Source organism: Poecilia formosa, unplaced genomic scaffold (genome assembly GCF_000485575.1).
Source record: "Poecilia formosa unplaced genomic scaffold, Poecilia_formosa-5.1.2 Scaffold111, whole genome shotgun sequence".
NCBI lineage: Eukaryota > Metazoa > Chordata > Actinopteri > Cyprinodontiformes > Poeciliidae > Poecilia > Poecilia formosa.
Window position 1 is genome coordinate 315,986 of NW_006800050.1, and position 27,825 is coordinate 343,810.

General features: G+C 44.9%; 1 protein-coding gene and 1 long non-coding RNA gene across 6 annotated transcripts in view; one reads left to right on the forward strand and one right to left on the reverse strand.

The window, feature by feature from the left end:
• The window catches only part of LOC103143386 (nuclear factor 1 B-type), a 93,898-nt gene that overhangs the window by 37,329 nt on the left and 28,744 nt on the right, over window positions 1-27,825 (reverse strand). For all 4 annotated transcript variants that reach the window (XM_007559905.2, XM_007559904.2, XM_016675217.1 and 1 more), the window contains exon 3: window positions 850-906. In XM_007559905.2, coding sequence (XP_007559967.1) covers window positions 850-906 — 57 coding nt within the window. The remainder of the gene's footprint in view (window positions 1-849; window positions 907-27,825) is intronic.
• On the forward strand, window positions 3,490-27,797 carry LOC107837064 (uncharacterized). Of its 2 annotated transcripts, XR_001663043.1 has the most exons (3): window positions 3,490-7,349; window positions 7,455-21,382; window positions 21,485-27,797. It is a non-coding gene; the product is annotated as an uncharacterized LOC107837064 (long non-coding RNA). The 2 variants fall into 2 exon arrangements; XR_001663042.1 differs by having other exon boundaries at window positions 7,455-24,055.

A 27,825-nucleotide genomic window follows, 5' to 3' on the forward strand; every position in this document is an offset into this window, starting at 1 on the left:
GTTAGCTTTGGTAAATATATACGTGTATTTCTGCATGGTTGATGCATTCACCGCACCTGTTTGACCTACAGGGACGTAGCGACGGTAACCAGAGTCTCGTCGGTCAAGGAAAAACGGGGAATTTGGCCCCCGACGACCGAGGCGATCTCTGCTTTGATTAGCGGACCGACGGCGCTCTGACCGTGCCAGAAAGACGGGAGGAATATCTCCACTGGCACCTCCGAAGCTTAACGCCTCTCGTGAGCCAACTTTCTTTCTTCTTTTTTTTTCTTTCGCAAGGAACTGTGCCACCCGCTGAGGGCCTCCGAGGCCTGAGTCACTGGCTCGGCTTGCGTGTTTTCCTTGGCACCGGCGTCGGCAGAACCTGCTCTTGAGGTAGAAAACTAATTATACTTCTGAAAGTATTTGCATTCCATCGCCGTGACGACATGGCGGAGGTCAGGCCAGGGGAAAAGAAGCAGAATGCACAGCGTCAACAGTCTTCTGCAGCGCTTCCAAACGTCACCGTCTGCTTTCTGAAAAACCGTACTTGACGCTTGTAGCTGGACGATGACAGCGGGGCTCAAGTTTCGATTCGGGCACCGTCACTGTTTACATTTAATACGTCGATTTGCCGAGTGTAACGACGAGCGTGTTGACGCAGAAACCTCAGCTGCACGCTGATGTGTTCCTGCAGACCTGACAGCGGCTCATGCCTCTGCACGTCGGCCCGCAGCCCCGAGAGGCGCTCCGCCGCTCCCGCCTGCCAGTCACGGCGTTCCCAAGCAGGAGTCGGAAAGCGGCTGCGCCCCGCGGAGGAACAATGCGGCGATGACAGAAGGCCGGGAGGACGAGCGGCGCTCTACATACCTGGAAGAGGGGTTTTGCCTGGCTCATTGTTGCTCGGACTTCCTGACTGCTGCGAGTCTGCGGACACAGAGAGAGAGAGAGAGAGAGAGAGGGGCGGGGAGTTAGTGGTGAGAAGCACAAAAAAACCTTTGATGTAATCTAGAAGTTTGAGTCCTGAAAAAACTCCCCACATTAAATGCATTTTGTCACACTGGAACCACAATCTTGATGTAAAGAAAATCAAGTGTTTAATTTAATCTCAGTATTAATCCAGGCCTGTTGGAGAACACTAGTGAACGCCGATGCTTTTTTGCTAGCGCAGGGGAGAAGTAGCATTCTAGCTAACGTGACAAAAATCAGAGAAGCAGCGTGAGGGGACCACGGCGACTCTGGAGGAGCTGCAGAGATGAACAGCTCTGGTGTGAGACTGTTGCCTTGCAGAAAGAAGGTCAAGGTTCAAATCCCATGAAGAGAGAGAGAAAAAGAGAGAGAGAAATAAAGAGAGAGAGAGGCAGAGAGAGAGAAACACAAAACCTTCCTGAATGTTTTTGGTCTAATTTCTTAGTACGCTTGAAATTAGACAAAACTAACTCAAGAGAAACTGTTCAGCAAGATATAAAAACTTGTTTTAAGTCAACAATTCCTTAATATTGCTGAAAAAGTGCTACTTCTACTGGAAGATGATTTCACTAATGACATGGGAAAAATATGCTGGTGCAAGTGAAATAATCTGTCATTGAAGCAAAGGACTTTTATTGAGTATGTTTATGATGCAAATGAGCTTCTATGTTGCTGAAAAGTTACTTGTACATAAGTTTTGTCTCGTTTCAAGTGGGCTGAGATATTTTTGCACTGGGAACGAGACAAAAATACTTATTTCTGTAGCAAAAAAAGTCACAAGAAGACTTATCTGTGTGACTCACGTAGGCGTCACAAAAAGTTTTCTTCACACAAAACTATGCGTGGCTCTGAACAGGCAAAATAACGACTGGTGGCGATGAAATGATACGCCAATATACTAAATAGGTTACTTCTGACACAAAAGGTGAGAGTAAAAGATGCTAAATACAAATACACACCACACTTTTAAGATTTGTAAGCACGTGTGATTTTTCTTCCACTGTTTCAGATAAAAAAAACTAAAACTTCACAGATCTTCTCACTTTGAATGAACTCAAGGTGGGAAGCGAAGGTTTTTCCTTCTCTACTGTGCCAGTCGAGAAGAGTCAGCTCTGTTTGAACAGTATTATCATTAATGGAAGAGCAAACTGAGGCGGGAGCGCGGCGCCTGACGCAGGACGGGCCTGGACGCTTCTTTTTCACAGCGGCTGGAGGAGTGAGGGGGGCTTTGGGGGGATTCACAATGTGTTCGGGACCGCTGTGCAAGGTACAAGCAGAGAAGGAAAACAAAACAAAAAAAGGCGAGAGAGGACAGGGAGGGGAGGGGAAACACAAGGAAACATGAGTTGAATTCTTTCCACCGGCTACAGGATTTGCTGCGTCTGACGTCCTTTAGCAGGAAGCAGGGAAATATACGATTCCTCTGTAGTTCCCGGGTCAATTTCGGACAAGTACCGGGATCTTTCTGACGCGGCACGAAAAGTTGTAAAAGTTCAGAATCGGTGACATAAGTCGGCGCGCACAGCGACTCGACCCGAGAGAGAGAGAGGCCTTGACTTCGGACGGAGTGGTGCCAAGCGGTTAATGGCAGCAGCGTCTGAGCGATGATTCAAACTGGCCGGGGCCCACACATGGCCCCCGAGACAGAATGAGAACCAGAAGGGAGATTATCATCTACACCTTCAACATGCGACGGATCTAACATGAGAGAAAGAGAGAGAGGGGGGGAGAGACGGTGAACTCAGATACCCTCGCCTTTGCAAAAACAGCCGTTTTCCTGTCGCAGCTCCTATGAGCTGCGTTACAGGGAGGAAAAATAAAAAAATAGAAAAAAATGAAAGAGAGAGAGGATGGAGGGGAAAGGAGAGCGGGTTGGTGGGGCGAGGGGGAATCCAAAAAGATTTATTCCTTTCTTGTTCTCTCTTCGTGTCGCTTTCCCGCTCTGTCTTGTTCCCCTGCTCCTAAATTTGACTATTAAACAGCACTGCAAAAACAGAATGTTCTTGGCTGGAGCTCAACAATGACAAAGTGGGGAGGGGAGGAGGACCATACATTAAGAAGAAAAAAAAAAGCTCTATTTTCGTATACTTAGCCTTAGAAACAAATGACTAATCTACAAATTGGAGTCTGAAAACGTACGAGGTTTAAGAAAAGTTAAAGAAGGAATCCGAGTTGGGCATCTTTCTGTCAAAACACATTAAAATCGGGAGGTTTTACACTGTAAAACGTGACTTTTGACTGTCGTTTTCACACCGCGGCATGTTGTTTCAATCAATAGATAATGCCTTTAAAATGAATTATGTTGAGCTTAACCAAACAACTTTAGAATCCCAGGCACTTATTACTAATTAAATACTCCTTGAATAACTTAAAAATACAAACAATGAAGTAAAAAAATTGCTTTCCTAGACTTTATTTTATAGGAATTAATAAATTGTTTCAGAGATTTTCAGTTGGATTTTTAAAAAGTTTTGTCAGTGTGACGTTTTGCTCTTGCAATTAATTATTATACCTGATTTTTAAGCTTTTTCTACCAGTAATTTATTTAAATTGTCACATTTCTTTCTTTCTTTCTTCTTTTTTTTTTTCTAACAAACTAAAAAAAAATTTAATAAAAGCAGCAATGTGAATGAGCTAAGAAGCTGCACCCATGAAATTACTGGCAGGGCTCCATTGTAAATCCGGTAAAAATAAAGAGAACTAAATCATCAAATTTACCGAAAGATTAGGCGTCTTTGACACTAAAATCTGCGCAGCATCGCAAATTCTTCAGAGCCAAACAATCTCCGATGTTCTGCATCAGTAAATCGGGAGTCGCTTGCTGCGCGCCGACGTGGTGCGTGAGGAAGCTCCGGTGGGCAAGTGGAGGTTTGTGTGGATTTACTGTCGCACATGTCCATAAAGTGATTGCAGGGAACTCGGTGCGCCCGCCTCTCCTCCCCTCCTCCCCCCCGTCTCTATTCCACTTTCAGAGTCATCCATCAGTCTAGTTACGACTGCCAACTCCGTGCCTCCTCCCCGGGAGCCGCGGAGAGGGAGCGACGCAGGCGGGCGGAGAGAAAAGCGCAGCGGCGAGGTAAAGAGAGGTGGAGTAGAAGATGGGAGACGGGGGGGGAAAACGCTCCGGCTCGGTTCGATCGGATCAGAGTTCTCTGCTTTTTGTTTGCGCTCTTCTCATCTTCTCCTGCTTCTCTGTGAGCCGAACAGGCAGGCATGACAAAAAGAGCAGATGGTCGCAGCAATTAGAGATCGCAGGCGGCATCTTCCAGCATGAGGCCCCGCTGTAGCACCAGGAGAGACCACCTGGATGACTCAAGGTGGGATGCAAGCATATGGCACATCTGCCAGGCCCGCGCCGGAGCGGGGAACACCTCCCCTATCGCATTACATTTTACCTTTGACCCAAGAAGGGCAGCGTCCTGCTCTCTGGGTTTTTTTTTTTACCCTCTTGGTGATTGTGATACTTTGTGTTTTTTTGTTGCTAAAAATCAGCTTCCAGTGTCTGGTTTTATCATCTCTGCAGCTTCATTTACACGTCCAGGTCAATGAATTAGATTAAAAGGTTAATTTCTGTCAGGTTGAAAAAGTGAAAGGAGAAATTTGCAAAATGCTCTTTCGGCTCCCTTACAGATTTTCTCCAGGTTTTTGTTGTTTGGTCAAACTGAAAGGCTGCAAATAATGTTCCCAAGAAAAGCATAAAACACAAAAGATAAGCAACTGTTTATAAATAAATCGTACATTAAAGCAAAGCAGCCAATCAAACCAACCTGTTCCGATGTGAAAACTTAATTACACCCTGCATCCAAGAACTGGTGTCAGCCTTCGCAGAAACGACTGACATCATTCGCTGTTTTCATTCGCTGTTAATGAAGCTGAGCACGAGCAGCCTGGTGAAAGTCATGCATCTCCATCAAACCTCAGTCCAGACTTTGACTAGACCACTGCAAACCTCTCATGTTTGCTACAACCCAAGTGCACCTAAGCTTGAGATCAAAAAGTTAATTCCTTTATAAAATGAACATAATTCGCGGCTCCGTCAGCAGTGGCAGTAATGTAATCCCATAGCATCACACGGCCACCACCCTGTTTAGCTACAGGCATGAGAATATCCGTCTGAAATTCTGTCGGAACAGAAACCTTACAAAATGTCCCACTTTTTCCTTCTTGCTTGGGAAACGCGAGACGAACTTATCGCTCTTTTTTCCACCAGTATTACTTTTAGCCTCGGCGCTCCAACAAATATGCCATTTTTTCAATCTTTGCTGTTGTTGAATCGTGAACTCTGACCTTAACTGAGCCATGTAAGGCGTTCAGCGCTTCAGATGTCGCTCTGCTGCGAGCTCCTGAACGAGCCGATGTAATCTTGCAGTAATTTGGGTTTATTTCCAACCACTGCTTCACGCTTCCTCCACTTGGCTCAGAAATGACTCTGTAGCCCTAAAAGATGTAAAAGATTTTATCCGTTTCTTTATATCAAAGTTACTTTTTGAGCCAAACTGATTCTGTTTTGGCAAACTACAGATTCTGGTGGGTTTATGCAGCTTTTTTCTACTTAAAATAGAAATAGATTTCGTTTTGCATTCACTCGGGTTATCTTACATAAAAATCTGAAACTATCTTTTAGACTACTGACCTAAATGAACTTTTATGATTTATTTAGATGCACCTGTTGTTTGTTTAAAATATAAACTGTATATAACTGCTGAATTTCTTTTTATTTACATAAGGTTGCTCATATAAAGTACAGTGTAGAACCGGGTTATTAGGGGCCCGGGCCCCGGCTATCTACATCTAAAAAGGTGTCCTGTGCAGAGGTCCAGCCGATCTGATAGTCTTCAAATAAACAGTAGTGTAACCTGTAAATAAACAGTTGCGGTCGAGGAGCCTCAGCTTTGCCCTGGGAGCTTGGCAAGGCCAGACGCCACACACACACACACACACACACACACACACACACACACGCACACCCACGCGCACAGATAGACATACACATTTGCTCTTTTCCAAAAACAACATTTCTTGGCACCCTCCTTCCCCCGCCACTTGTTTAAATAAACAAACCGGTTCACGAAGGAAGGGGAGAAACAGCACAGCGATTGAATCAGATTATCTGCTGTTACTCAGCAATAAAAAAAAAAAAAAAAAAAAAAAAAGAGAGAGAGAGAGAGAGAGAGAGAGAGAGGGGGGTGAAAAAAAAAAAGCACCAGCAGAAGGGGCTTGTGGGTATTTTTGGATGTGTCCACGAGTTCTTACACCTTCTTGTCCGGTGGGATACTTATCATACCACTGTAACGATTAGGGCAATTAGCGGTAATGGCAACAGAAATCTGGCTCGGCAAGAAAGTTTCTGAGTGCTTATGAGGTTTTCTCCACACCCAAGTGTGTTACTCGCCTGGATTTTATAATCGCTAAAACACTCACACACTCTGGCTCCAAACCTCCCTCCTCCTCAATTTCTGGCACCGAACCCATTCTGTTCCCACTAAGTCGTGGAACACATATGCACACAAACACACACACACACACACAAACGCATGCACGCGTATGAACAGAGTGTGGGTTAAATTAGCCTCATAGTTTGGGAAACTTTCTCTCCTTCTTCTTGTTATTTTTTTTCCTTTCCTCCTCCTTCTCTGACGGCGGCGGTGCGAGTTTTTGCAGCAAACACTTCTTTGCAGACACGTTCAGAAACAGCGACGCGCGCTCGCTCGCTCGGGCCCCACGCACGCCCTGCAGATGCATACCGCTGTCGACATTTCAGGAGGAGAAGCCTGTCTGGCAGCCATTTTATATGCCGAGCAGGGTTCTGTGCACATGTATAGCGCTCTGGCTGCCAGAGGCGCGGGTCCCGAGCCAAGATGCATTTCAGCAGCCCCGGGGAGGCGGGAGGCGGGGTGGAGGGAGAGAGCGGGGTGGACGACTCCCGGAGAAGCGGGGAGAAAAATATCCACCTAATTATGGAGCGGCTCTGATGCGTAATGTTTCGACAATACATCTGCTCCTGAGTAAATATTTGAGGTGGCCAAACAGACTTTCTCCTCTTCCGGAAAGTTTGTCCTTCCTTGGAAACCCGCAGGCGTGAGCGCGTGTGCAGCAGGGCCACGCCGCGCCGCTCCCTGACTGTACATGTGCTGGTATGTAATGTAATGTAATGTGTGTGTGTGTGTGTGTGTGTGTGTGTGTTTGTCTCATGTCCTCTTGTGCTCCTGGTTTCTATCATTCACAGCTTGGAGGATGACCTCACAGCGCTCGGGCTGGCTTCCAGGCAGCCAGCAGAACCTGCTCCCTTCTCCCAGATCCCTCTTTCTTCTCCTCGCTATCTGCCTATCGCTGTCCCCGCGCCTGCAACTGTATCCCGACTCCATTGTATCTTTTTCCCATGCCGACATCTACTATTCAGGGTATCCTATCTGGCGAAAAGCTCAAGCTACATCTTTTTTTTTTCCTCTATCTTCCTTCCTTCCTTCATCCCCTATCTGCCTTTTTTTGTTTTTTTTTCCTTTAAGGTTTCCATCTGTTTTGGTGACCCACCCTAACCCCCCCTCCTGCTTCCCTCCTTCGTTTGCCGCCTTTATTAAACGACCCCCCGTCCCTCTCTCATTCTATCTCTTTGTCTCTCTATCTCTGTCTTTTCTCCCTCCCTCGCGCTTTGTTGTCTAAACAAAGTGGCCTTTATCAGGATGAGCTGCAACCCAAACAAGCCAAACAAAAGATATGGGCGAGAAAATCTGCCCGCAGAAGAGGGGAGGATCTTATCGTGCCAGCCTTTGTGTGCCAGCCTGCCAACTGGCGATGCCCCCCCGCCGCCGCCAACCCCTCCCCAAATCTCTCACACACACATTAATATTCCAAATTCTGGCATCGCCGCAACGAGCTGGCACCTGACCTGGCCGAAAGGAAAGCGGGGGTGACGGGAAGACGAACTGTTCGACGGAGGGGAGAGGGAAGGACGCCATCTTTGAGATGGTGCTCTCCCGACGAGCGATAAATCAAGAGCCGAGGAGCAGGATCCGCCGCAGATCCGCCGTTTCCACTTTACGGTAGACAGTCACCGCTCAGGCTTGCGCTGGACCCGGTGCCGAGTTCCAGCTCTCCGTCACCACAGAGCGGGACGGACGCCATCGCTCCTAATCAGACCAGAAGACACGTGGCTACACATGTCGCTACTGGTGAAATAAATAATAAACAAGCCAAACGGACCACAAAAGAGAAAACAGGTTCTTTGGTGTAGAGGAAGACTGTCTCAATTTCTACATCAGTGTTGTGTGAGGGACTGTTGCAGAGTCAAAGATCCACTTCATCCTTGGAAAGGCACCTTTCTACCCGGCGGCGTTTTCTAAGCCTCCGAGTTTTGACAGCATTGAATCATTTCTGGGTTTACAAAAGTCAAGTTACCACAAACGCTTGACTGCAGTCGTTGCTGCTAACGCTAGTAGGCTTAGGGAGCAATCGCTCTTTTATCCTGGGTCATGCACATTTACATTTTTTGCTCCCTAAATAATGAAACACTCCATCTAAAAACTGCACTTTGTGCTAACTTGTGTCGCCTTCGACTTAACGTTTAAATTGGCTTGACGTTCTGAAACACTGAAGTGTGACAAACATGCATAAAAATATGAAATCGGGAAACACTTTTTTTTTTTAACGTGATTTTTACAGGATTCGTCTGAGCTGAATTTGGATGGAACTCGATCCATTTGTCCTGATATTTGTTGTAATGTGACGCTACATTAGTCAGACTGAATTTGTCTTACTAACTGAACTTAAATGAAGTCATCTGCAGATCTGTTTATAAACCCCGACTCATCTATCAACATCTCCGGCGGGAGTTTATAATTCCACAACGTCCCGTTCTGAGGCGCTGTTGGAAATCCTGATTAGAGAAACTGAAACAATGACTGAATGGTCTGTAAACTACGCTAATGTGTTATTATTTCTGAACGGTTTTTGACACTAGTGACCTTTGCCAGGAAATAGGGTGAGGAAAGAAGAGGAAGACGTGCAGAAAATGGCCCGATTCCAGGAATCGAACCCGGGACAACTGACTGAGCCACCCAGCGCCCAAATATACTGACATTTAAAAAGATCATTTCCCCATCTTCTGTGTAAATATAACTGGTATTCAGCATCTACTTTCACATTTTTTCCAGCCGAACTTGAAAAGTCATTTGTAGCTCTGAGTGGCTCCTGCTTGAAGCGGTGTGTTTGAATCCTGTCCAGTGTCGGCAGGAGCTTTAACGAACATGATTGGCATTTACAAACTGAGCTGATGATAAAAAATCATCGTCATATCCTGTGATTAGACATCACTGTTGATGCAGAAGGTGTTTATGAATCCTGACTGCTGTTTAAAACAGAGCTTATAAGCTCTACTGATGAGCCGGCGACAGATAACTTGATTTGTCGGCTGTGATCCTCTGCAGAAATTCAAAACACAACAGAGGGAGGTTTAAACATTTACCAGAGGAGACGGCGATGACTTGAGGACTCTGAACCTGCGGACAAACCGGTTCTTCGCTTTTGATTTTAATAGTACAGTTAGAGACGCGCTTTGTGCCAAAGACAGAAACATCTTCACGTTGAAACTCTCTGCACCGGCAGAAATAAATGGCAGAAATCTTAGTCATCTCCAACTGCGCTTTACACTCTGTGACACCGTAATGATTATCTCATAATTGGAACAAGGGAGGCATTTCTTATTGGCCTTAAAGCGGCAGCTGAAAGCCTCCCTATCAAATAACCGCTGGCAGGTACAGAAAACCACAAACACGCAGATGAACGTGACAGAAAAAGGAGGGAAAAAAGGTGAGAAGGGGCAAAGTTGAAATGTCTGGGCAAACAATTAAATGTTGCGCTCTTTTTCTGTAAGGCGCACTCAAGACTCGGTGCGTCTGTCAGGGTTTGAAGACGAGGGGAATCAAGTGGGGTCCGGGCCCAGACGGGAACAATGAGGACCCGGCCAGAGTGCTGTGTGCGAGCGCGGTCGATTGTGCGTGACCCAGCTCGCTTGTATCTCTCGGCGTCCATGTTGGTCCCGCCGACAAGAGCACGCTCGGGCCTTCTGCTCCCACAATGTGTCTGTGTGTGTGTGTGTTTGTTTCTAATCGCCGCATACTAATGCGGGCGAAGAGCGGGCCCTCTTTCTTCTTTCCCCCGCCGAGTCGCCGTGCCTTCTCCTCCGTAAACTCTCACGGCAGTGAAAAGAGGCGAGCGTTTTAACTGAGCCAGGAGGACAACAGGCTCCTCATTGAGGTCACCAAGCAGCACGGATGGGGAGGGAGCTCATTCTGCGGCGAGTGGGCCCCGAATGGCACGCTGAATGGCCCGGGAGATCATTAGCCCCACCGGCCCCGGGGACGAGGACTGGGGGGAAAAAAACCTGGCCAGGACAAAGCCGGGAAACCAAGGATGCAGATGAGGGTTAATCCACCCAAATTCAACTTCCCCACCTTTTTTTTTTTAAATCCAGGATGTGAAGTTTACCCACCTCTGAGCAGATGCGCGCATCGTTTGCACCGGCGCTCAAAGGCAGCCTCCATTCATGCAGTCATGCTGCATTTGCGCATTAAAAACGTACACGCGGTGACATACAGAACACGTGTGCGCACACAGAGGCACGCACCGGGCGCCCCGCGGAGAGCCGCCGTGCGCAGGGCAGTCGGCGAGCGGGCTGCAGACAAACCGCAGCGACACGACGCGACACAGTGGCTCATCTGTCCGATGAAAAATGAGCAGGCTGGTCTCCAGTCAGCACACTGCGCCCCCCGCTTAATGTTTCCACCTCCTCCCGCTCCTGCTATGTTTGCCCTTTTCTCACAATGTGGTCTTTCCTTTCGCTTATTTATTACACTCCTTTCTTTTTTCCCCTTTCTGTTCCTGTCACTTTGCTCTCAGCTTGTTGCCCCAACTGGGCGATCTTTCACAAGAACCTGACGACCGTATTAAAGGGGGGGCGGTGGGGGTCTCCTTTTATTAATATTATGCCTTCAGTTCTAAAGCTTTATTGTTCAAGCTACTTTAAATTATTGTTTTCCTCACTATGGTTGAATCCCATCGGCTTGTGACTCCAAATAAGACTTTTAAAACCTAACATTGGGCTTTTTTTAAACATTTTTACAGCCAACGTTTCTCTTTAGCAGGACACAGCAGAGTTAAACTTATATTTTATGCATATTTTTAAAACATATCTAGAATTTCTATCAATAAAATGCAAGTTTATAAAGTTTTATGATTGCAACTTTTAAATTTAATGTTTTTTTGGAATATATCTGAATGGGTGAGTCAGGTTTTTTTTTAGCTTAACTAGGTATACTGTAAATTTTACACATTTTAAAACGCATCTAATCAGAAACAACATAAAAAATCTTACATTTAGATAAAAGCAACCATTGTGCCAAGCATTAGCAGAAAACTAATTTGCAGACTCAGCCCTCATTTAGGTTATTTTAAGGCAGCAATAACACTAAACTTAAGCCCAGCAACTTTTCAGATGCTTCTAGTGACTTTTTTCAAAAAAGAAACTAGTCACAACTTTTTTTTTTTTTTTAATGTTTTTGTTACTGGAAACGTTGACGATGAAAGCAACAATAAAACTGCAGCATCTGTCCTGACTGAGCGAGAAGCAAGTGTTGCTGTAAGCCTCCATCGCTTCGTCAGCGCTGCAGCCGGTCTCACACAGACGTCCTGCAGCAAACACTGCAGATAAATCACACGTGAAACGTTTAGAAATGCTATCGATCAATGTGTGTCAAAGTGAGATGGTTTTATACCCAAACGCTGGGCCGAGTGACGAAAATGTCAACGGAGCCGTGTCGTTTTAACCAATAGGAAAATTCATCTGGAACGGTCACCGGTCGACCCACAGATGGCAGCACTGAGACGGTTTAAGACCAAACAATGCAGAGTTAAACTTTTATGACCAAAGTTTCAAATCTCCACCTGGATATTTTTGCTTAATTTAATTGCACGCAGTTCTTTAAATGTCCTGTGAGTAAATATATATTTGCCCATTTATCAACAACACTGGAACTTTCGACATCTACAAACTTATTTTCGCAATATACCGTCTATTAAAAGAGCGCCCGTCAGATTGATTTCACTTCCTGCTACAGCGGGGGTGAAATTACCGTAAAATCCTGATATTTGCTGGAAAGCGCAACATGTCCACTTTCAGAAACTGTTGGGATTTTTCAGGTAGCGCAACGTGTGGCAGAATGTCGGTACTGCACATTTGTCTGCGTCATTGTCGACATGTTCAGGAGTTGGAGGGTTTTAAACACATTTACACTTAATAATATGACACAATTTGCATTGAAACATAAAAGTAGTCCTCTTGAGGACCAACTTAGACAGTTCAAATGCAAGAATTTTATATTTAGCTGCCTTTTAAAGTGATAATAGCATAAAGATGCTGTTTTAATTCTCACCAAAGCTGAGAAGGTGCTTAAAGTGTTGCATTTTCCAGATTTTATGATGATGCCACTTTGTTGGCTTTAAATATTCCTGCTTAGTTTAGAGTGAGATGGGTGAGAAAAAATCTGATCTTTCGAATTTAATGGGCAGCCTTTACATTTACACATGATTTTGTCAAACAAAAGAAGTTAGGATTCTTTTTTTTTTTACAATTTGACGCTTAAAATTCAACTTGAAAATTCAACTCAATAACTATAACTTGATTGCAAACAAAACAAAGACCACTGACAGTTTTGGTGCGATTTGAGGAAGAACATTTTATAGAAACAGAAAAGCAGAGGTCCGCAAATGGAACCCTGCGGTACACCTAATCTGCAGTTTTGAAAGGTTGATCCGACGCCGTCAACTTTAAATCACCGTACTCAGGGCTAAACAGATGCTGTGAGAAATTTAACTTTTAATTTAATTTTATAAAATCTATCTAAATCCTCCAGTAATTCCCTGGTTTTGAATGTAATAACTGCGCGCACGCGTTAATCCGTCTTTACGTTTTCCAGGAGTAAGCGACTGAAGTGTGGTCCCACCATTCACACGTTCAGTCGGCGTCTTGTCTGGCCCGTGAGAAAAAAAGAGGAACTTTGCATCTGTGTTGAAACAAAAGCCCCATCAACAGCCAGACTTGCATCTTTTTTTTTTCCTCTCTCTCTCTCTCTCTCTCTCTCTCTTTTTTTTCAGTGTGCACCAAACAAACAATTAGCTTTGTTGCAGTGTAATTGACTGGCAGGACCGGCTGGCATTTACATTCGCCCGCTGTTGCCACCCTGCCATTCGGCGGGCCTGGATGAAAGGGAATAAGGTCCGTACGAGGGTGCGAGGTTGGCCACGTCTCTCTTACTTCCAAGCTTTTTTTTTTCTCCCCTGGTGGCAAACTTCCAAGCAGGAGCATTTCTTTTTTTTTTTTAAAGGAAGGAGGGAAGGGCGGGTGGAGTGAGGATGAGACTATGGATTTAATTATGCATGCGTGTTTTCCCATTCATTGTAGCGGTGGGAAGGAGCGACGGCGAGGGGTGGTTGAAGGGGTGCAGGGGGGGCAGACCAATGACATTCCGTCGTTGTAGTCCTCCTCCTACACACAAACACACACATACAGGCAGCAGTCTGGGAGCGAGCCGCTATAGGCTAATGAGGTGACACTCACCGTCTGGAGACCAGCCAAAACAGTCCATTAACTCCTAGCCAGTAGTTAAGAGGAGAAGAAGGAGAAAGGTGGAGGAGGGGAGGGGACAAGAGGAGGCAGATGAGGGAGTGGGCAAATGGGTGAGGTAGGTGGCTAGATGAAGGTGGGAGGAGTTTATGGGGGGGTCTGGAGTCTCAGGATGTGAGAGTGGGGGGTATTCCTGCAGTTTTGTAGTTGTGAATGAATCAGTGGGGTGGCTGAAACAAGGGAGGGGGCTTTGCACGAGCGTTCACTGCTGGCGATTATGCTCTGAGGCGATTTGTGTGTGGGTAGCAACGAATGAGAGAGGACGGCGGAGAGAGATCCAAGCCCACCCCCTTGTCCCGCCCCGTCCCGTTTCCCCCACCAACCACCCGCCCAGTCAGCTAGACAGACCTTTGACAGAGGAGCTCTGTGATTCGCCTCTTTCATCTTCAGAGAAACCCCCCTGTCCAGTCGGATAATTATGAGACAAATGCACCGGACCCCTGCTGCTTGAGTGGCAATGGGCATTGGAGGCCAGAAACACAGAGAGAGGGTTCAAACCTGCACGTCTCGACTGGTCTGGAGGGAGGGGGGGACAGGAGGAATGAGGGATGGCGAGGAGAGAGGAGGGGGATATCTGGGGTCTGGGAATTTCCCTGCTCTCCCAGGAGAGAAAAGTTGGTCCGTAGATCATAGATCAGGGGCAAACCGGTGGCGATGCTAACAAGGACAGCAGGACTTTCACTGAATACTTTCACGCTGCCTCTTTGGATACACAATGCATGAAATAAATATGGTTTACAAACAACCAGTTCCATGCAAAAGTATTAAACCATCCAGACTTTCTTGGACTCTTTCTGGTCTTTTAAAACAGGGAATTGCCTTATTTTGGCTAAAACACAATTTTAGGTCTATTAAGCTGCTCTTTTATTAAATATTACCCCAAATAAACTGGAGCAAATTGTGAATTTGTGAGTGAAATGGGTAACATAGAGCCTAAAAATCCAGTTTAAAAGCCTGTTGCTTAGCTGCCTGGTATGTGCAGAAACACCACAGATTCATCCCTTTGGTTTAGGAGACGTGTTGAGTATAAACTGACAGATCAGTCAAACTTCCAACAAACAGCAAGAGAGTGAAAAAAGAAGCCAAAGTCCAGAGAAGACCTTTAGAAAACCTACGATCTGAACCGCTTTAAAAGACAAGAGATTCAAGACCTTTCAAAGCAAAATATCAAAATCTTGGGGATGCCTCAAGACTGTTGCACCGCAATGAGTCTTTAATATGTAAAATAACATATTAGTAACTATTTAAGTTGGAATGAACTCAGGCCCAGAAAGGTGTTCAGTGTGTTTAACTGTGCTTTGCTTGGCACTGATAAGGAGGAACGTTTAGCCGAGGCTGCTTTATCTACCACTTTATCTCACACCAGTCACAAGTCCCGATAGCTTTCAACAAGCACGTCTGCAGAAACGCAACTGTAGATCATTTGAAATTATACTGAAAATCAATGATGGCGATCCATTTAGTCGCTTTACGTCCTCAATTCCTGGGGGGGCTCTGATGTCTGGTCTAACTGTGAAAAGGGTGAAAGGTTGGGTACAACAATCGGCAGATTGTCGATGCAAAACACGGTTAAAAAAGTGCAACTTTTTGGGGGGGAACAAACACCATGTGTAAAAGATTCAACCTCAAGACCTTCTTGCTGAAAGGCAACAGCACCAACACACCACCAGCATGCAGCCTGCATCCTGCAGTTGAATAAACACTGAACTAAGAACAGTGGAAAGACAGGTTGTTAGTAGCTTTCACTTATAGCCGCAGACGAAAATCCCTTTAGATTATGGGCCAAGTTCAAAGACAAGGTCTCATAGCTTGTGCTTGCGTCACACTGGAGCTGATCAACCTCCGCCTGTGATGTGTCACTGATTGTCAGAGCTCACGACTGTGTCAAGCCTCAGCCAAGAGGACTTCCCACTGGCCACGACCGACCGGGCGCTCCCACTCAGGGCAAAAAAAAAAAAAAAAAAAAATGGCTCTCCTCCAGCTGGGCTTGAGGCCACCGAGGATCCCTGCCACCCATCGCCGCTGTTTGCGCTCTCAGAGCCGTGCCAAGCGAGCGGCAGCAGCAGCGCAACGCACACAAACACACACGCCCACGCACACCTTTAAGCTTGGCTACATGGAAGGAATTATGCGATCGTAGAACGCCACCACATCTAAGACCAAATCTTGGCTCGAAACAGACAAAGAAAACAAAGCGTGCACTCATTCGGACAATTTTGCTGGCACTGTTTCTCTGGAACGGGATATAGACTCGAGAAGGAGGTGGAGGGGTGTGTGTGTGTGTGTGTGTGTGTGTGTGTGTGTGCGTTTGTGGGGGGGAATCAACCACAGAGTTTAATGTGTCATTACAAGCATAAAAACAGACTACTGACGTTGCCAACAGATGTCGAGCCAGTTTATTTTTGCCATTACAACTCCAGTAGGGAATGAAGCAGCAGGTGCAAATGGTGCTTTCTTCTTTACTATCCATGCTCCTGTGCTGCTGTATCATCATTTCTTCTCATTTAGTACGCAAACATGCATCAAGCTGGGTATCAAATTTCAATGCGTTTACTGCGGACTTTATTCTGCCAAGAACCGAAAGCGGGATATGAACTTTCGATCAGATTGTTCAGATTAAAGCGCAATCTCATTTACTTGGGGGTAAGAAAGCTGGTCTTATAGTACCTAATAATGTCCACATTTCCCCCCCCCCCAACTCCTTACCTGGAAGGGTCCAGTAATGATGGAAAGCTGTGCTAACTCCTGAGGCTGTAAGCTGTTCAGCTGGTTGGTGGTTTAAAAGCCGGCTGCATGCCGCATGGCTAGTAAAACCCCTCCTTTCCTGTTAATGAGCCTGGAGACAGGGCTTTCAGAGGCCCCCGTCGGAGCTGGCCCAAATCAAAGCATTCGAGGGGAGAGAGGCTGTGGGGCAGGAGGGTTCATTCGGGGGGAGAGTGGAGCCTGGTGGTGTCTCCGCTGGCACAAGACCCCCGAATGAAGTTTTTTTTTTTTTTTTTTTGCTCTTTAAGGCAAACTAAAAGAGCGATTTCATGAAAACATCTGGAGTCCATGCACCAGGTAGATGCTTATTTGGTGAGTCTGATGCCAGTCGGTAATAAAACGGTGCCGTCAAGCAGATTCTAACGTAACCCGAGACGGGCCGGTGGCGCCGTGCCTGTCACAAGGTCACGCCACTGGCAGTCCTCCAAAGACAGCAGAGCTCCTTCTTTCCTTGTGGATCCTCTGACTGACTGGAGACATCCTGGCAACAGCAACAAAGGTGTACAGTCAACAGACTGCGTCTTTCAGCAAAACATCCCTCGCTGCAAAAGGAAAGTGCACTCGCTTTTAGTTTGAAGGTTGTAATCAACTAAAACGCTAGCCATGTGGAAGCAGAGCCGATGTACAGACAGTCAAAACAGGAGCGTCATTACAAAAGCCAATCATTTTAAGTTTATTTAAGCCACGACTTTAACGCAGATGTCGAACTTGATCCAAATGAAAGTTTACAAAACTGTCTGGTAAATTAGTGCTTTAGAAATTAGGGGAAGCTAAGTGCGCTAAACTTTTCCAAAGTTAGAGCACTCTAAAATGCCAAATGAAAAATCAGCTCCACTACAAGCACATTAGCAGATTAGCAGGAGTGTGCCAACCGCTGCATTTCGTATATTAGTAAATACCAGAAATGATCTGGTCTTTAAAAGTTTCCTCAACTGCCCTCAAGTGCACAAAAGCACACAGCAGAATCCGCGCTACCATTACTTCATCCAAAATGGAAAAAACTAAGATGATTTAACATCTTACATAATTCTTGATGTTGGCTCAGTCAACTCGTTGAACTCAATGGCTTCAAGACATTCATGTTCTGTTGCTGCCAAACCAGCCCTGATCATCATTCCTCCACTGCTGTAGCAGACAGGTGCTATGAAGTGTTAGTGCTGACATGCTGTGTTATGTTCTTTTTTTTTTGTTTGTTCAGGCAGAACAGCTCATCTGTTCAAAGAACATTGTTCTAGTAGTCTTTATGCAAATTTGACTTCTAGAGAAAAGAGGCAACGTTTCTAAACAAGTAATTCTGGTCCAGCCTTTTTCTAAGCACACTGTCACGAACTTTGAGATTTAACAAGCTAAGCAAGATGCTAAAAGTCTGAATCTGAGCGTGTGGGGGCTTTTGCTTGGTCTAACCTTATGACATCTACTTCTGAGAAGATTCAACACCATCTTAAATGTCGACCTTCCAACTATTTGGAAACTCCTACAAGACGCAGAGCTGATGTCTTTCCAGCTTGGCATTGTGTTATAGCGCACCAGCAAGCTTTGATCAGCAGCACCTGACTCAAGATGCTCACGTCTAAACTGGGGAAACTATATCCCACATTCATGGCAAATAAATAAATAAATTAAAAAAAGACGCAGACAACAAATCCACAAATCCTTTCTCTGCTACCAGGGCTTGCTGGGGGAAGTAACAACATGTGGTTTGGCTGCACAGCGCCAGCTTGCAGTGGGAAGAAGAGAGGCGCTAAATTAATTTCACATTTTGTTGTTTGGGAGTCATAAACAATGGCATCCACAGAGCAGGCCACTGAACGGTTTGAAAACATTACATCAGCAGCTTATTGCAGCCAGTTTAATGCCGCCGTCAAGGTGTTTCCACACAATGTGTTTAAAACAGTGCCACAGCATTATGTCAAAGGGAGATTATGTAGGGGAGGAAAAAAGTACATTCAAATTTGGTTAACAAAGGTAGCCATTCATAAGAACTTCTGACATTGCACAATGTTCAAAAGTGAAACTGTAATGAGAGGAGTGCAGAAGGCAAGAAGATATGCCTGGTGGCTTTCCAGCCAACAATTTAAATGTGTTTGGTTTTGACTTTATTATTTTTTTTTCTGGGTGGTTGCCAAAAGACTTTAGGATGATGATCAACCCTTGCCAGGCAGGATTGCGTTCATGTCCATGCACCTTGCATTTTGCATATTTTATTTATTTATTTTTTGTTGTTGGCCTGATAATGCTCAGATGAGAAGGGTTCTCTGTCCTAAATCTCGCTGCTCTGTTGCTGCTGCAGCTTTTTTCCCACGCGGCTCCCGAACTATAATCTCTTGAAATATTTGCACAGATGACGGCAGCGCTCGGCTGTTTTGACACAGAGCCGCTTGAGCGAAGCCCAGCAGTCACTTTTTCCATCGGTTCGGGAACAGGAATTCCCCTCATGCCGCTTTTCCTTGCAACAACCCCCACACCCCAATAAGCCTTCCTCCACTTCCTCGGTATGCTAAGATTTGTCCACTCGGGGACGCATCGTGGGGGATTTCACACCCGCCCTGCAGCCATCCTCCAACAATCAGAGAGCGTTGCTTTCACTTTATCGGAGATGCCAAGAGTTCACCCATGGAGATCAGGGGCTATGGGGGGTTGGGGTGGGAGAGAGTGGGCGGGCTGCAGGATAGCTGAGGTAGTTCCTGTTCTGCCTTGGTTCAGCTCAGGAAGGCGAGCAGAGCCGACAGGAACGCTCTGTTTATGTTTCATGTTTCTGGGAGGATCATCTCTGAGCTTAAAGGAACAAATTCATGGAAAAGCTGCCCCCGTCTGAATTCCCTCTCACCCCCCAGGGATACTGGTTCAGCTGCATAAAAATATCCCACTGACCGTCTGCACAAACATCAATGTACCGCATGTCGATACTAGAACCCCCTGAAACGGCAAACGCTGCTGCACGTCTGCAGGCGAGTCTCTCAGCCAGCTCTGCACATGCAGGATGCTCAAGTTTCGGCAGATTCTTCTTCGAAAAGGAGCTCTGGCTCAATCAGACTGGACAGAAAGCAACTGTAAATTTTAACGCTAGTTTTTGTTTTTCACAGGTTCCTAATTGGATTGAGGTCTAGACTTTGACTGGACCACTGTAACCCAAATATAATTTGATCTGTTGTAGCTCTGGCTGTATGTTTCCAGGACTTACAAAGGTCCAGGGTCAAGAAAAAGGCAGCTATCATCTCTGCAGAAAAAACTTGTTTTTTATTTATTTATTTGCCTTTTATACATTTTTGTATGTCTTCATTGACAGCAGAAGTGAACTTAAGTCAAATTCCTTGATTGTGTGCAAAAACTTCTGATATTTACGGTGGTTTTCCAGCTGCTCTTACGGCTTCTAGCAGATTTTCCTCCAGGATTGTCCCGTATTTGACTCCATCCATCTGCGCATCAACTCAGCTAAGGAGAAACATCCCTACAGCGTGATGCTGCCACCAACGTTTTCCAGTTTTTCACTGTTTTCCACATTTTATCATGTAGCAAAGAATATGAGTTATATTCTTTGCTACATGCCATGTGGAAAACCTCTTTTTTTTGTTTTTATTTTTTGCCAACAACAGCTTTCTACCTGAGCAGTGGATCTCTGCAGCTCATCCAGAGTTATCAAGAACCTGTTGGCTGCTTTTAATTAATCCTCTCCATCCCTGTTCTTTCAATTTAGGGTGAACAGCCGCTTCTTAATAGTGGCTCTATTAGATGTTCCAAGTCTGGGATATTATTTTATGACTTAATTCTGCATTAAATTTCTCTACACCTTCATCTCCAGTCTGTCTAACGTGTTCCTCAGTCTTCATGATTCTGTTTATTCTCTAAAGTTCTGTAGAAAACCTCTCAGAGCAGCTGAATAAGATTACATTTCACACATGGGAACTATTTATTTATTAGGTGACTACAGAATGGCAAGCTGTACTGGATTTTATTTAGGAATATTAGAGTAAAGGGTATTTAACACTTGCTATTCGTAATAAATTTTGAAAACCCAAGTTTTGTTCCCGGTCCACTTTATGCTAGTATGTGTTTATCTAGCACATAAAATCATCCCATGAAAGTACACTGACATTAGTGGCTGCAGAGCAAAAAAGTGTGGAAGAGTTCAAGAGGTGTGAAAACCTTCTGCCTTCGTTCGTAGAAACAAACGGCCTCATGGGGGGAAAAAAAACGGACCTGTAGTTAAAGGATCTCTGAGATTTCAAATCGTAATTGCACAGAATTTGATGCGCAATCTCTTTAAAGGTCATAAAAATAATCTCCTCGTCCTCGCCAGACTGTTGCATCATGGGAACTGGAAGGAACATCAAAGGGCCACCACTGGAGCAAACTCCAGTAATCCCCCTCCTGGCAAGCATCTACATATATACATGCATCCTTGCCAAACTTTTTTTTTTTTTTCCTCTCTCTCTCTCTCTGAATGTGCGTGTGCTTGTAGAAAACACTATCTCCTCGCTGACACTGACAGTCGCAGCTCTCGCAGAGGTTGGCAGCGCCTGCAGGAACACTTCCCGTTCTGTGGCGCAGGGCTTGGTCCAAGCCACTTGAACTTGGCAGGGCTCACCTGGAACAGCCTGCCCGTAGGATTGCCGCAGACTCTTCACCCCAAAACACCCCCACACACACGCACGCACACACACACACACACACTCCAACTCCAAATCGTCAGCCAAGACAGGCATACATGCGTGCAGGCCTTCCTGTAAACTCCAACAGCTGATGTCAGCCACTCCTCCTTAAAAAAACTGGCTGCAACTGACTCTCAGGTATTTACCGAGGGAGAAGGAAGCGATTTATTTATATCTGCGCGTTCCGGTTGAGCTGGTTTGGCTCGCTCGTGCTCAGTTTGCGCTTTTTAATTAAAAAAGACATCACTGTCGAGCATTCAGTGCAATGCAGTTTACAGTGTTTTTAGCATTTCAGGTCAGCACATTCAGCCCAGGAGCTGAACAAAGGGTTGATTGTGTGTACAAGGTAAGTTTTTTTTTTTTTTTTTTTTATCAATCGAGGGGGAATTACACAGATCGTATGACACCATATGGAAATCTTTTTACACATAATGTATTTCCTTTGCAGGCGCTCTGAAAGGCGAGGCCTACAGGGAGTCCTCTTTAGGAGGGAAAACGCTTGTATGTATGGCGAGGAGGAAGGGAGGGAGGGGGGGAGAGCGAGTGAGTTAGTGGCGGGGGGTCGGGGGGTTTAGAGAGGGCGGTCCGAGCATGCTCAGCGAAAATATGCCTCATGCACTCGTTGAACTCAGGGGGCCTGAGCAGGCTTCTCTCAAGGTTACAGGAGAGGCCTGTGTGAAGAGAGGAGCGGGAGGACGGAGGCATGCAGCTGCAGCTGCAGCTGCAGCGGCGGCGGCAGCAGCAGCCCACGTGCAACAGGGTCACCACTGGATGCTGCAATAATTAATAACACGCAGCAGAACGTTTTATATCTAATCCATTAAGCCGGTTTCAGCAGGCTCAAATAACAGGAGCAGCATGCGATCACCTTTGACTCCCGGTTTCCTTCCCTCCTCGGAGGCGCTCGGGCCGCATATCCGCTACCGCGCCTCCACACCCCCCTAACCCGTTCCACCCACCCCCACTGCTCCCCGCCACACAAAGGTAGGAAGCCGGCCGCCAGAGCTCACCGCATCCAGACCCGAACACTAAATCACCTCTCGGTTTATCCGCCGCCATTTACACCCGTATCGCCAGAGGAAACGATAAAGACAACAAGGCCCCAGTAAACACATCAGACGATGTGGAGGACGTGAGGCTGTTAGCTGATTGAACGATACGCAGCCAGAGGACTCTCCCGGCAACGCCGCGTGCGCTCTTTTCTCTACATTGTCTTAAGTTACAGCCAGGAACTTGGATGTATTTTAGCAGCATTTTATTTGACAGACCAACATAAAGTTGTCTGTAGTTGTTTAATCAGATGAAACATTGACAAGTAACTCTCAAGATTTCTTTGCAAATAAAAATCTGAAAAGTGTGGCGTGCATTTGTCAGACTCTTTAGCCTCCAGATCTTCTGCAGTTTGAAACTTTTGCTAATTAGTCCAAGTGAAGTCAGAATCGGACGTCGACTTTTCAAGTTTTGCCACAAGCACTCATTTGGATTATGGTGTAGACTTTGACTAGACCACTCTGACACATTAGTACACTTTGTCTGAACTGATGGTGTGTTTGGGTTCCACCACACCTTTTCATTCCCTACATTGTTTTCTTCTTGCTGTCAGCAGATTCTCACACCTGAGCCGAGGATCTCTGCAGCTCCTCCATAGCTGCCCCACACCTACAGTGCTTCTCTTTCTGATGCTCCCTTGAACAGCCGTGTCTTGGAGTCGGTGCTAACGCCAATAAAATGCTTTGCAGTTTGTTGTTGCAACACGACTGTGATGATTTACTTGCAGTGTGCATACTTCTGCAGGACAATGTGCATCTCTGCAAGCACACAGAGTCTTTCTATTGTTGAGTTTGTGCCAGAGGTGTTGAGTCATAAAGCCCAGACCTTTTAGAGGCGTGCGCTTTTTATCTGCAAACAGGACAGAAGCCAAACCCTGGCTGTTATCATGGCCTCTCTATGGATCTCATCAGATCAGCAGCTGTCACGCTAAACCGCCACTTCAGAGCCAAGACGGCAGAAAAGAATCAAACACTCTAACGGCTAAAACAACAATCAGGATTGTGCTTCAAACAGGGGTCAAAGGGCAACAGGTAGTAAACACTAGACATAATGAACTGGTCACTCTGCCTTTGCTCTTGAATTGGCAGGTCATTAGCGCCTCGTAAAACAGAACAACTGCTCTGCTTTTCAGCAACTCAGGCCTGCTTTTAGACAAATAACCTCGAGATGTGATTTAACGCCGCGGATTGAAGGAAACTGGTTTGCCGTTGTTAAAACATCTTGGTTAATTTCCAGAGGAGCGCCAGACGAAGCGCCTTCGCCGGTTACAAAAGCGGTTCCCCGAGTGGCCAAGCTTCAGAGTGCAACTTTCCGCTTTTACACCATCGGAGGCGCTTTCGTAAACAAGAGGAGGCGGGGAAAAAAATACCGTCACATCCGACACAATAAAAGAGCAGCATCAAAGCAGCTATAGAGGAGAATCAATCGGAGCATTAGACGCCGCTTGGGGTTGTCAACGTGATGGCTTAGATGGAGCTGGAGAACATCTCAGTGGATGTAAAGCGGGCAAACAAATTAAGAGGGATGAGCTCCAGCTTGGTGGATTACTTTTAGCTTCTTGGAGCTCAATAACAGGCCACGAGTCTGTCAAAGCTGCGTGGATCTGTGGCTTTAAAAAAACAACAACAGTCAGAATAGAAAACGAACCGGCTCAACCTGACAGAGCACATCTTTTTAAAGAGGACATCAGTTCCCGTAGTGATTGTTTGAGCCCTTTACCCTTTTTGTTTGTTTGTTTAGTTGGTTATGCATCCCAACTATGAGCCTCCTTCCAGTAAACGCTCTGCAGTGGTTCACATGCCTGCCTAGCTGTAAATACCAAAGATATTTCACCCCATCCATCAGACACTTTGCTCTATTTCTACAGTTTGCAGATGAAAGTCGAGTGTAGGGGACGTTGTTATGGTGACCTGGCCTCCTTTAAAAATGGACATTTTTGGGCGCTGCATTGACAAAAAAAAAAAAAAAAGAATTAAAATGCTACCCGCAGCGTTTTATTGTCAGACTTTAACTAGTGATACACAACTCCATTAACCGGTTCTGACCGGTGACAGGTCAAGTCATGAGCACTCTTCATTAAATACACCAACGCTAGAAACTTCCACTTGTCTCATGCCTGAAAATGCATCAATATAAAACCTTTTCTTGAATGCACATTGTTTCAAATTAAATGAAAATTAGACAGATTAGAAAGTAAATTGGTTTTCTGTTGGACTCAAAACTACTGCGGCTATTCAAGAAACTGCACCATTTTTTGTAATTTTTATTTTTATTTGTTTGGCTAAACTAAGACTAAGACAGATACACAAATATCTTTAGTCAAAAAATCTGGACTGGCTGGTTTGTTGGGTTACTTTAGCGCCCGAATAAAACAAACATCTAATCAGTAAAGGAGAATAACATCTGGTTTGATGCACTGTTTGTTGTTATTGTTGGCCTTCTTTAAAAAGTAAGGAAAATATATTATACTTCACTACTTATAAACTGACTGTCACCATTTTTCCGCTAGCAGAACATCTAGTTTGATGTATTCTAGAGTAGTACCTAAAGTATTGTTTTAATGTTGCTTAAACATCTGAACTCTGACAAAAACACTTTGCGTCGTTTACTTAAAAGTTATCAGGTGATTTCAGCTTTGTATCATTTCATACTTTTACAGTTTTGTCATTCCTGACTTTTTTTCACAAACAGAGCCAACTGCCTTCATACGTCTGACCTTTGATGTAATTTTTTTTTATTTTATCTTTAGAGGTCATTTTAAAAATATCCATTAAATTCTTAGTAAAAAACAATTACAACTATTCTACTCAAATGTATGTTTCTTTAGAATCAAAAACAAATTGCATTGTATGCTGATGACTATCTGGTGTTGACAAATTTATTTACAGAGCTCCAATAAAAACACAGTGTGTTGGTTTAAATGAAAGGTATTAATTAGTAAGTAGTCCAAACTCTTTACCATTTCTGTCATTTTATAACAGATGCTTTTGGGGTAAAAAAGACAAATCTTACATTAAATTGGAGCCACTTCAATTTAAGTGACAGCTGAGGATTCGCACAGAAAATATTTACCACCAATTGGTTAATGAGAGTTGTTTTGGTTTGACAAGGGATCATCACTTCCCATCTTTCATAAGGGTTTGCTAATAGAAATTAGCATTAGCGTTAGCAGAAACTGCATTTATGATTAGTGCCTTATGGTTAATGCAAGTAACTTTTTATTTAAAAAAACCAACACTAATACCAAAAGTCATATATCAAACCAAATACTATGACAGAAACATATGTTTTACTTAAGACTTTTATTATTATTGCTTTGATTTATTGACAAGGAAAGATAACTCAGCAAAATAAAAGAATATTTCAAAATAGACATTTTTTGTGTGTAACTATTTTGAAAAAGCAAATACAGCTCGCACTGTTTAGTATTAGAAGGGTAACCATAAAATATCTTTTGCCCGACCTTCATTGTGAAAGCACAAATCGTAAGGATCGAGGTGCAGACCACACCGAGGGTGGATGAGCAACCAGGGATTCTCGTCTTGACCTTTTGTTCACACCGGGCACCGCAGTGGAAACATTTCAAAAGCATTTTTAGTTTCAGGAGTTGAACTTCGCTGCTGACTGCAGGGACTTTTCCAGGAGCGAGTCCTGAGAGCCCGGAGCCCAAGAAGCTCTGCAACGTGAGACGATGCAAGGGTATTATTAGACCGACGCAATTTGCCTGTGACACATTTACTGCGAAGGACCTCAAGAGTGATAACACACACAAACCGCAGTCTGCTGAGTAGAGTGAGAGCAATACTCTTAGCCACGGGAGAGTCGGGCCAATTAATGCCAAGGAGTCCTCCGAGCGCAGCCCCTCAGTATAATCCTACAACCAAATTTATGGGGAGCGTCGATGCAGGGTTCGTTAATCACATTTCATATCAGAAATAGTCACTCCCACTGCTTAGCGTTAACGTTTCGCAAATGACAAAGCCGAGCAAGAATGTCTCTCACACAAGCAGTGACTTTATGAGAAAAGACTCATAAATACAGCTCTGCAAGGTTACTAAAAGACGGAAGAAAACATGACGGCCTTAGAGTTACGGCAACTAATATCACTTAGATCCAAGTCCTCAAGAATATCTCGCTCAGCGAGTCAAACTGGCACTTGAGACATGAAAGGGCAGCTGCGACGTTTGGTTTACATTATATCTTAGTGGTTTCCACATTGTGGCCAGGGGATAAGCATCAGGAGAGGTTTATCTCTGTCACAGAGCTCTATGGAATATGTAAACACTACGCGTAATCAGTGGCTAAAGTGAAATAAAGTGCAAGGGGAAGGGAGGCGGTGTGGGAAAGTCAAGTAGGAATAAGCCACCATCTTACTCTTGAAAGTAAATAAAACATGAGAAACTGGAGACAAAGCTGCAGGACCTCTAAGAGGGTTTAAAGCAGGAACATTTTAAAAGTACAAAATTCAATATCAGCAAGTAACGTTCAGGATCTTATCCGATCTGATCTGCTTCTTGGCTTCACCCCGACGATGTGCCTTTGTCCTCGTCACCCACCCTGTGAGGCGGCGGCTGCGGCGCTTCTTTTCTCTCCCCGTTTTTGTAGAACACCACCCAATTGTTTTCGACGAAGAGCCTCTCTACCCATCCAGAGCCCAAGTTTTTAATATGGTGTCCAAGCAAAAGTGATTAAACATCGCAGAGCACAAACAATGCTGGCCCTTAAATCTGTATGAACCCTCTTTCACCAGAGCGAATGAAAGAGCTCTCTGTCTGCAGCAGCAGATGACAGACGCGCGCTTGAAGATAAGTCTTCTCCGCGGGCCCTTATCCGGGGAAACACCCGCCGCCCGACCAAATAAAGAAATAAACACCCGACAACAGCGCCGAGCCCCACCTTTAAGGCAGCGAGACGAGAAAGCGACCCCCTTTTTGTTACACGAACCGCATTGAGATCATACTAAAAACCAGAGGCATTAGCTTGTTCCAAGTGAATCGCTGTGGAGGAAAATTCAGAACAGATGACAAATATACAGTAAAACCTGGACGCACATGTACATGTGTACAAAAACAGGCAACTGATCACTATTAAAACCAACCAGCTGTCTGAAGCATGAGAACTTCTGAAAGGGGGGGGGAAAGCATATTTTCTATAAATCGTCACGTGTGGCACATAAATTACCGACAATCACAATGCATCATGTGTGAGGCATGTAAAACAATAACCCGAACTAATGCAATAGATGCATTTGGTTCCTGCTAACAGGAAAACTGGAAAGTGAAGCAGCAAATCTGGGCTGAAAGGATGATTGTTTTTACTTTAACGCAAGTAGCTCGATATTAATCAAGGTTTGAAATGCATTCTTCATTTAAAAAGTCGACACTTTTCTACACTCAAAATCCATTATTTCTTCTTCTTGAAAAGCAAGACTAACATTTAAATACATGTTTATGGCTGATATTTCTGCACTTCTCAGGCTTTAAATATGGTTGGATGAACGGACATAAGGACGGATCGATGCATAGATGGATGGTCCGGTTGAAACCACTCACACTATATTTTAAAGGACGCATTAAAGGCACATTTTACGCTTTTCAATGTTTTTGCAGACTGTGTTTATTTCCAAACTGGTGCATTATGTTCGAGGGTTACTGTCTCTTTAAGAGATTCTGATTTTTTTTTATCTAGTCAGGGAGGAGTCTCTGGCTAAAGTTGGTTGTTGTTGTGGTTCAACCAGTA